The 11220-nt window shown below is 43.6% G+C and overlaps 1 protein-coding gene across 1 annotated transcript; it reads left to right on the top strand.

Annotated features, from left to right (window-relative positions):
* Positions 1–3313: 3313 nt before the first annotated feature.
* LOC134182218 (uncharacterized) lies at positions 3314–4632 on the top strand. The gene has a single exon (XM_062649598.1). It carries the CDS (start codon positions 3359–3361, stop codon positions 4382–4384), a length of 1026 nt encoding a protein of 341 aa, XP_062505582.1. The 5' UTR covers positions 3314–3358; the 3' UTR covers positions 4385–4632.
* The last annotated feature ends 6588 nt before the right edge of the window (positions 4633–11220 follow it).

Genomic DNA, 11220 nt, shown 5'->3' with positions numbered 1-11220 from the left:
TGACCATGGCACCGAGGCCGTAAAAGAACACGAATTCAACAGTAGCTTCTAGTTGGTAAGGCGATGGATGTAGAAACCGTATGTGGTGTAAGATCGTCGTCTGACAGTGAATGTTCCTCTGTTTCACCTAAACCGTATACAGTGCGAGCTGAAACGAAGACTATTAGTATAGCAGCCGTGAGTGATCAGCAACTAGACGCCTACTGCCTCATACGAAACCTATGGGCCATGGATGACTTACCGCTTAGTAATTACGCCTAAAGAAAAATAATATACTGTCCTTTCCGTGTCGCTACCGGAAAGCCTGTTTCTTTAGTTAATTAATTAATGCACGAGGTCGCATTAAGAACGCGCGCTAACGTTGTTTGATGGCACGTGGCATTAAGAACGCGCGCTAACGTTGTTTGATGGTGACAACAGGGTTAGGCAATTTACTTTACGGAAAATAGAAGAGATTTAATTAATATTATTGTAATCAGCATCATTATCATCATTGTCATGAACAGTAGCAATCACAAATGGCTAGCTAATCATAGAATTTGAAATCATTGGTTGCAATTTGCAAACTAGGGGATCAAAATTTAAAAAGTAGCCAAGTTTTTGGGGAGGGCACGTGCCCCCAGCAGGCCTCCCATAGCTACGCCACTGAATGCTTCTAGCCTTCCTTCCTGAGTATTTCTGGCTACCTTCAAATTCAAATCATGAAAGCAGTCTCGATGCCATGCAAATAGCTCTTTTGGTGCTGGAAAAATATTAGTGTCAAATTCTACAATAGCTTGGAGATCTAATAGGGCTCAGGTATAATGCCAAACTTTGCAACGAATGTGTACGGCTGCATGTATGGGGAATGCCAATGTCTCTATAGGACTTTGGCTAAGGAGTTATATTATTAAGTTTAGATTAATCAAACTCACATTTGACCATGGCGGATCCAGAGAGGTTTCCGTGGTTTCCGTGGAAACTCCCTTTTGCTGACCCTTCCTCTATACACGCTAGTCTACGTACATTGCGGTTCTAATATTTTAGTCTAAAGAAAAGTCACTTTTATGTGGTCAAGAAACTTCAAAATTTTTCACTAGAAATTACAGTACTCTGGGATCGCGTTCAGTATCGTTTGTTTTGGTCTGGCATTTCGAGACAATCTGTAATTTACACTACAGCTACAATTCAGGGAGAATCAACCCAAGTTCATGGTCTCTAGTATCCGATCCAATAAGTTTTCAAAGAATCGGAATCGAAAGAGACGTAGAGTGGCTTCCGGACGTCACGAAATAACGTCGTGGTTTTGCAAAAAACTGTAAACATGAAGGTGAGAGACTTACTAAGTCAGATTACCAGTGTGACATTGTGCTAAAACTAGCGATGTACTACAACGACATTCATTGTTTCCGAAGACTGCATGCAGTTTCTCTTGAACCTGCTCCTAAGAATGCGTGCTATACATCAAAGACCATTCAAAATGAACTGATAAACGTCGTCAGTATATAGCCGCATTCAGTCTGACATCATAAGCAAAGTGAAAAAAGCAACGTATTACTCCTTCATAACGGACGAGCCGGAGGTGACTAATATTGCACACAGGGAGTAGCTGTCTCTGGTACTGGGGTACGTTAGTGACGGAAAGGTCAAAGAGGTCTTTACAGACTTTTTGGAAGTGGAAATGATTACTGGTGAGGCACTTGCAGACGCAATCTTAAAGACTCTGGAGACTTCGGGCTTGCCAGTGGCAATTATGGGGGCTCCATTATGGCTGCCAAGTCTGGTCGCAAGGCAAATTATACAACAACAAGCTCCAATGGCTATCTATGTTCACTGTGCTTCATATCGGTTAGATCTCGCAATAGTTTCACTTGCAAAACTGTAGCATTTAGAAACACGAAATCTTGCACTGGTGAAATTGCCAGATTTTTCAAATTTTCAGCCAAAAGACAGGGCTGTCTATGGATAAACGCTTCGATTCATATTTTTTAAACTGCTTACTGCCGTTCACGCATGCCTTCAAGCTATAAAATGGCAATTGGAAGTGGGACGGAAAACGCTTACAAAAGCAAACGGGTTTCTCTACCAACTGCAGTCTTCTTCTTCCTTACTGTGCTTCAAAATTTTGCTTGAATTTTTTCTGCGCTTTGAGGCTTGAGCACACGGCTACAAATTCGGGCTTCAAGTGTTTTTTGTGCGTATTCACAAGTTTGTAATGATAACTTAGAGCCGATATAAAAGCTTTACGGGATAATTCAGACTAACAGTTTAAATTTTTTTAAAGAGACCACAAAATTGGGAAATCACCCTCTATATGAACAGAACTTTGAATTGTCAAAGCCAAGGGTCAATCCTCTACAGGTGTACAGAAGCAACTTGAAACGACTGGTTGTGAAGAGTACTATCGGATTACTTTATATCATGACATGAATTTATGTCCCACGCACGCATTGTCTCAATTGAAAAAAGGTTCTTAGATAGCCCGTTACACGGTATTGGACTCCTACATCTGTTGCCAAATCAATGCCAAAGCGTAAATAAATGATGAAGTCAAATTCCAGAAGATCTTTTGAAGACCGTTAACTTCTACAGTACGATTTACCTCATCCTGCACTTTCCCAAGCGAGTACCGTACTTTTTTTTGCGAAAATGGAAGCGACAACCTACAAATTTGCTCAAGGACCTTGCAGGTTCTTTGGAAGCTTCTGACACGACGTCTTTTCGAATATTTACGAATAGTATTGACGATTCCATAACGTCATGTGAAAGTGAGAGAAGTTTCAGTCAACTAAAACTTATTAAAACGTGCCGTCGATCCAATAATCTATCTGATCGGCTCAGTGGTGTCTCTCTCTTATGAAATTAAAGATTAATCGTGACAGGTGCGATGAACTCCAACAGAGTTCAGAGAAGATAAAGGAGCTAGTACAAACATTTTATCGACTACATCCTAGACGGATAAAGCTTCCATTTATACTCACTGACTAACTATATATTATTATATATAATATATTATATATTATAGATTACTATAGATCTTTCAGTTCAAATGATGCGGTAGTTTTTCAATTTTATTAGTAATGAAACGTTATAATGTATACGTAGAATTTTTGAAATTCTTAAATCTGTTTAACTTTGTGACACACCCACTTTTTATTAAGTATAGAAAAACCCCTTTCAAAATCCTGTATCCGCCACTGTTTGAAACACGTTATGCAACTGTTGAACTGACGTCCGAGTGATTAATTAATTAATAGCTACTGTAGGCTTTCGACGTATGTATTCTCATGTAAAGCGCGCTATAGCTAAAGTGATTGGAAACGCGTGAGACACTACTCAAAACAGGAACGCCTTGTAGCCTGACTCAGTTCCGAATGAGATGAGCCGCCACGCGGACAAACAGTGCCGTTTCTGCTTGGACGAAAATGGAGACCTTATCGCACCGTGTCTGTGTTCGGGCACCTCCAAATGGGTACACCGTCGATGTCTCGACAACTGGCGCACGAGCCAATACAACTACCGCTGCTTTACACAATGCAGCACTTGCAACTTTCAATACAGAGTCAAATATCGTAATGGAAATCGTTGTATGTCTAACAAAGTTAGAGTTCGTCTCTTCGTTGCGCGCGACATCATCAGCATTCTTTTGTTTTTACAAATTCTTGTCGCCGCTCTGGGTGCTGTAGTCTTTGCCATCGACCGAGCGACTGGATACAATATACTGAAAGAGATATCGGGAGGAGATGCGAAAGTGGGCGTGTACTACCTTTGTGGGCTGGTGACGTTTCTGGCACTGCTTGGTCTCTTCACTCTGTTGGGCGTCTGCTGCTGCTCGAGTAATGTATGCCAATGCGACGACGACGACTCTGATCTTGTGTGTTGTGCGTACTGCTATTGCTGCTGGTGGGGCTACCCGTGCTATCCTTCATGGTATTGTTCACCCCTGTACTATCCCCACGGGGCTGGTTGTTGTGGTGCGCCAGGATTCATAAATTGTGCCGGCTGCGCCGGCGGTACTGGAGACTGTCATGGAGACAACTGTGGTGGTGGTGATGCTAGAGTGATGATAATAATACTTCTTGTTGTGGTTGCCATTTTGGCTCTTATTGGTCTTTTTGTGATGGTTTATGTGTTGGCCATAGTTGGACAGAGACTGTTCCAGCGTCATGTTGAAATTCTGGCTCGTCAGGAAGCATGTCGACAGCAAGAAATCGTGGATTTGTCAAAGATAGATATGTCTCAAATTGAAAAGTACGCAGTTGTGAACCTTGAGCCTTCTGCTCCACCCGAGCCAGACCAAGATTCTTCCAGTCAAGTGGCACCTTCTGCTCCACCTAAGGATATGGTTAACAATACGGAGTGTAGAGAAGATGAACCATTGCTACATGTAGCTGCCAATTCGTGAACTGTGAACTGTATTTCCTAGCTAGGCTAGAAGTGCCCATCTTACCAGAAAGGAACAGAAGTGGGATGTCTGCAATCTATTGTATTTTGCTGCTGTTTGCACGCTTGTTGCTGCTGCTTGTTTGTAGATGCCTTTTTGTTTAGAGTTTGTTGCATCTGTAGAATTTAGTAGAGAAACTGCTAGACACATTGTATGTATTGTCAGTTATACAAGTATCAGCTACATCCTACTGCATGTGTCTAATTATATATAGCCATGGGACTACGCGTACATAAGCAACTGAATTGCAGATATGGTTGAACCGTTCCACAAGGCTCTAGATGTACGTGGTCTCTATGAGAACATGGACTCGAACCAAGAAGCGTTTTCTATCACAAAATCTCGGTACATGTACTCAATTGGACTTGCACCTTGACTATACACAACAATGTGAAATGACGGATCTAGGCCTCACATCTAATTATACTAAACTACTACACCCTACAAACTATAGAGAAAAGTGCCCGAATTGCTTGCGTGTATATTTTCATACACATGCATGATGCATGGAACGTCACTAATTGTACTTCTACTAACCCCGGGCCGTTTGCAGTTCTTTTTTATTTTCCGTGTGTGCACATTTGATAATGTTAAAGTTTGAAATTGTGTAGACTCTTTAGCGAAACGGTTGCGAAATATTTACAGATAATGAAAAACTAAAAGTGTATCTCCAATTAATCAGAAAAATTAATTTTATTTGGCATCCGGAACTGGACTCAAGCACCTCCTCTCACGTGCGAGCAGTCGAACAACACGTGAGGCCACACAGTGAGTACAGACCGGATCAGGGAGGCTTCCGATTGGTTTGCGAGGCTAGACATATTTACTTGGATCGCCTTTCTCAAATTTCAGAAATAGGCGTGGCTAGGCTGGAAGGTCTTTGGCGCCCCTACTGCAAAATTCTGGCTCCACGCCTGTAAACATGACCAAGGACTGACCCTCAAAAGGGGACCGGGGATCCAATGTATGCACCGCAACGCTTCGGGCTGTTCCAAGTGTGCGAAGTGATTTCTGTGGAGATCGGACCTACTATTAGACCGTGGGCGTGGAATGTCTCCTACTACTAAAACCATCTACATCCAGGATTAAAGGTGCCCGCTCACGATTCACCGCGCACGCGCAGACACACACACGCAAACTTTGAAATCGTGCTTCTTTGCACACATTTATCCATTTACCAGTTTGAGATAGCTTGCTGTTGACCGACAAAGCAATTTCTCGAGCTTTTCCTTGTTGCGCGTGACCCCAAAATGGGTGGAGCACAGAGCGCACACTAACGCGATGGCATCCGGACAGACATCTACCATGTATGAAGCTGTAGATTAGCTTATTAGTGTATCAGAGCATACATCTGACTTGCAGCTGTTGAATTTCTGTAGAAAAAACACGGCTACCGGCGCATCGGCTGTCGCTACGGGCCTAGGCTAGCCCTCAATTCTAGTCAGCTCTTGTAGCTACCATATAAAGATAGATGCACGATCTGCGTTGTCGGCGCCGTTCGGCACCTCTCCATGGCTTATTTCACGCTGCGAGTTTCAGATGCCGTCACGTGATGTTGTGTATGTTTCAGCCATTTCTGGGTCACGTGCAACTAGAAAACAACGAGAAAGCGCTTTGTCGTTCAACAGCAAACTATCTCAAGATTCTAGATGGTAAATATGTGGATAAAGAACCTAAAACACTTGTCGTTAGCTTTTCCGAAATATTAAGTACGATCTAGGAGCGAAACTGCCATGGCGGACAAGAAGGCGAATCACATTTCTCTTTGTACTATGAATAAAGGCTGTATGTCATAGAACGTGGTGGACCCTAAGAAGTTCCCTTGTTCCGGTTCGCTAGGACACAACTTGAAATCGTGAAACGTTTTCAAGTTTGGGTGGGTGTGCTTGCGCGTGCGCGGTGAATCATGAGCGGGCACCTTTAAAGTGAAACACCCGGATTCTAGCTACTAGCCTCTACATAGCACGGTGCTGCACGACATGTAACAATCGCGAATCTCGGTGCGTGAACTGAACGGATTTCTGGCGTTTGTACATTGAAGGAGATCCCGAAAAGGGCGGCGCTGTCTAAAACCGTAACACGTGAGAGAGAATCCGGGATAGGGAAGCAACAGGATGTGGACACGACCACGGAAGTTGAAAGGTCGTAGGCGCATGTCATGACGTTCGTTGCTTACCCTACTTTCGACCTTTTACATTGAAAAATCGTAATACCTTCGTTGTTTGTAGGAATTTCGTGACGATCTTCAGGCGCGGATCCAGAGCCCCAATATGGGGGTGCACAAGTAATATCAATAAAAGTGTATTTGATATTAACAGAAACTCCACCTACAGAAGCTCATTAGTTGTGAAACGGCACTACGCCATAAACTGCCAATTAGCCATCTGAGTCTAGAATATTGATCAGTTCCATCTTTTGGGGATGTTTTCTGGCAAAAACATTGATGAATTCCTCGTAGTCTATTTCCATAGCGTAGTGAAATGTAGCAAGGCGAGACCGTTAAGTCTTGTCCGTCCCATTGTGGAACGCAGGTAAGTTTTAAGTCGTCGTAGTCCACTTATGCTGCGCTCGCAACTACGAGTTGTTACCGGTAGTGTGCAAGTAATTCTCAACAGTGTATTTACATTTGGGGAATATGTATACTGTTCATCTGCACCGGCTGCTAGGGCTTGCTGCGGAGTTGAGGGCAAGTCTACAATTTCGAAACCCTGCCAGTAAACGTTCCAACATACCAGCTCCTCGTCAAAAGTCTCAGGACTAGGGAGATCCGTCTGGTAAAACGCTCCAAGCTCTTCAGCGTACGCATAGCGAGAGGTACAAGGCTTAGGCCAAGCACTGACTTCTGCGTGTCAGAAAATCGTTCCCTGAACAGCACAAACAAAAGAGATCGTCAAGGTACCACCAACATTTGTATTAATTAAACACTTACTTTATTTGACTAAGGAAGTGATCCAAAAACGGAATAGCAATAGTCCTTTTAAAGTACTCTTCTGCCGTCTCTGCTGAAACATTTGCGCAATTCCTTTGTCTACCACAACGTCGGGGTAAGGACGGCTCATAGTCCGACTCCCCTACAGCTTCACGAACTTTTTCAGCCGCATATTTGAACCATCGGTCACTGTGTTCCGACACGTTGTCCCTGAAATGCTGCAGCCCTTGGCAAGTCCTGTCTACGTCTTTATACGCTTTCCTTATATGTCTCTAGAGGACGACTGTAGCTTGACACTAAGATCCTTTACAATAGACATCACTTTGAACATAGTTGTGAAAGCCATCACGAACTCAAACTGACTTATACAATGGAGAAGGGTAGTAGCATCTGTGACTGTTTCTCTGTTCCATCCTGTAGAAGAATCCTTGATGTCTTCAAATACTACTATGAGAGTTGCAAATAGTTGGTCAAAGTTCTCTAGAGCATCGTGTCTCTGAATCCAGCGCGTTTTACAAAGCCCTAGAAGTTTCGTTCTCTTTGGGGCCTGATCCTGGCCTTGCTCACAAATTTCTTCTCCAGGAAGGCCTGCCGTTTTGGTGAATATTTAAGAAAGTCAGCTACTTTAGTTATAACTCCCATGGCATTTCTTACTACTGGTATTTTACAAGCTTCTACAATGACCAAATTACGCTTATGGGATGCACAATGTACATACACTGCCTTGGGAAACTCTGCCTGAATTCTAGCCTTGACACCCCTGAGATTTCCGGCCATGTTCCCAGCACCATCGTAACCCTGCCCTCTGAGGAAGTCAGCATCTAACCCATATCGCCTTATTGTGTCAAGTATCAAAGAGGCTAAGGCTTCACCAGAGATGCCCTCTTCACAAGAAAAAATCCGATAAAGTCTTCTTTCAATTCGCATTGACCATCAACGTATCTGATGACCAGACTTAACTGCTCGATATTTGAACAGTCAGCTGCTTCATCTGCTAGTACGCAAAATACTTGCCTTTGGAGATTTCATTCACAATCTTCTCTCTGATTCAGTTGCCTATGATATCAATCAAGTCATTCTGGATTGTTTTTGATCGATATAGCGCGTTCTTTGGCGCAGATATGAAGTGTTCTTGTAGTTCTTTGTCGCCAGAATCAAGTCGAAAGTCAAGCAGGGCTTGGAAATTTCCAGGATTATGACCAGTTTCAGCTATCCACTTGCTGTCATCTCTATGGCCTCTGAAAGGTTACCAAGGAAGACTATGGTCTTCACTATTGAGGGCAATATCGACCTGTTCTTACACACTCTCTTAGCAACAGCCGTCTGTGCTTCCTGAATAACTGGCAATCGTATCTGCTTCATTCTGGCAGTGAATTCAGCCAGAGCTACCAGGGCATCTCTGTGATACTGACAAGATTCATGATTTTTGAGCAGCGTCGTGGCCTTGTAGAACTTATTAGGAGGCCAAGACACCAATGCTCCTACATTGTCTCCGGTTGCAAACAGCAGACACGGGGCACAGAATCCACCATTGCAGTGCTTCGAATAGCATAGCCATGAATACTTCTTTAGCCATGTTTGTTGAAAGCTACGCTTTTTCTTCCCATGCTCTTCGACCAAAGGGTATACAAAATCATCGCTTGGCTGATCGATATTTTGGAGTAGATTAAACCTGAAACAAGTTGATATCAATTAATCGTACTTGTCTCAAAGAACATTTACGTAGATACCTGTCAGATGATGAAAGAGCCCTTGCAAACGTTAGACCTACTAATCCAACATCGTAGGGACGATTTAAGCAGCCTAGACCCAACTCACCAACGGCTCCGCAGGGTCCTAGGGTCTCACTAACAACAGCTGCGCTGGTTTCACGTTTGGGGTTTCCAGTAGGTGTCTCTAGAATCTCTCCGCCTTCCGATCTCAATCGCTTCACTCCAAAGTCAGTCAAGCTGCCCTGCCGCTTTTCCATGATACTGTGCAAGCGTGTGACTGACCACACCCGGGAAAATTTCTCAAGACACGCCCACTGAGTTGGGGGGTGCACGTGCACCAAGTGCACCATGCCTGGATCCGCACCTGATCTTTGCACAGTTTGAAACCGCCGAACATGGCATGTCATTTTGGGGGCGTTTCAGTAAAGTGCGCTAAAAAGGCAAAGAGCAATAGGACTTGCGCATATCAAAGTTGAATAATGGCCTATTATTGTGTTAGTATTAATTACATATATCTTTATTCAATTATATGTAATACACATTCCTTGCGAGTGGATCTCGTTCACTGCATGAGCCTTTGGTCTTACAGGTCTATTTCTGGTGTGTTTCCGTCTTTTTGTTCCGAATCGTAGCTATCTGCACTTACCATTGCAACGTTCGCGCCGTCCTCTTCGTCGTCTACTCCGAAACATTCTACATCTGCGAGACGCTGCATTCATTTCTATTCCAGCGTCAGCGTCGGCGTCAGCGTCGGCGTCAACGTCGGCGTCAGCGTCGTACTGTGACCGGGTTTTACTTTCAGAATAGAAGGTCAAAAGGCTATAGAATGCACGATCTACTTGGAGCATACCTATGGCGTGCTACCAATGCCAAGACAAGGCTGCAGCACTAATACTCAGCCCTAATATAACGAGAAAAAAACATTGTGTCTAATGCGTTATGTATAATGCATTGTGTATAATGCTTTGTATGGCGTGCTACCAATGCCAAAACAAATGCTGCAGTACTAATACTCAGCACTAATACTCTCCAGTTGTCTTAAGCTTTATACTGACCAGTGTATATGAACCAAACACACAATGTTGTCTATATCTATAGGTCCATCTTCGACTGTCCAGTGATGACTTTGGCTTCAGTTCTCTATATATAGCTAGATCTTGGGGACTATAATAATATAATATACAATATACTGTAGTACATCTAAATATACGGGTATATAGCAACTGTAATAGTACGTTGAGTGTCAAATGGGATTGATGTCTAGACACATGGTTAATTAAACTTGATATTCTTACACTTCCAATTCCTAGCAGGTGGGATCACAATAACATGACAGTATCTCTGCTGGCCCATCAGCAAACACACCAGCACTGTGCATTTCTTATAAGTTTCAGGGTGGGAACACTAGTCAAGTTTTATTAATTAATTAATATATTAGAGCCCAGCCCTTTCTGCTTTCATTAGTTTTCTGATGATGTAGACGTTTGAAAATACCAGCTTTCAGGATCAGATCAGAGACGTATATCTGGTCAAGATCAGAGCTGATTACAATGTAGCCTACGCCTACGAGGGCACATAGTCTCGCGCAGCCAGACCATCTCCGCCTGCATCCTTCCGGCGAGACTAAGGGCACAAGCAAGCGCACATATCTTGACTGTGTCGCGTTGTGACGATTAGACCTACGCTAGAGTAGACACCAGACTTCGCACCTAGATGTTAATCTTACCTCTATCTGCTGTAAACCCGCTGCCTCTGTCTGTAGATGACGTCGCTCTTCGTTCTTGAATAGCTATATAGATAGATGTGAGCAGCGTTCGGCAATTACGCAGTAACTCTTCGCTCTAGAGCTTGCCCAGCATCCGTTCTGCCCGTAGAAGGTTTCGAAGTAAAGCTTCTGTACGGCCTTCCAGATCGTCTAGCTGGTCTAGACCGCAAGACTCTAGCGACCTTTGTAAGCCAACTAGATGTCGCTGAAAGACGGCAGAGAAACTCCGAGTTGACAGAACCCTTGCCCTATCCATGCAGCCCGTTCCCGCGCAGTTTCGGGTCATAGATATCTAGATGGGCCTAGGCTAGTGCTTGCTCAATCTCATAATGCTAAAGATACGCAACTGAACTTGTGTGAAGTTTGCACAATGCTAATGCCTCGCAGTTCG

This window comes from Corticium candelabrum, chromosome 7 (assembly GCF_963422355.1).
Source record: "Corticium candelabrum chromosome 7, ooCorCand1.1, whole genome shotgun sequence".
Classification (NCBI taxonomy): domain Eukaryota; kingdom Metazoa; phylum Porifera; class Homoscleromorpha; order Homosclerophorida; family Plakinidae; genus Corticium; species Corticium candelabrum.
This window is presented reverse-complemented; position numbering and strand designations above follow the sequence as displayed.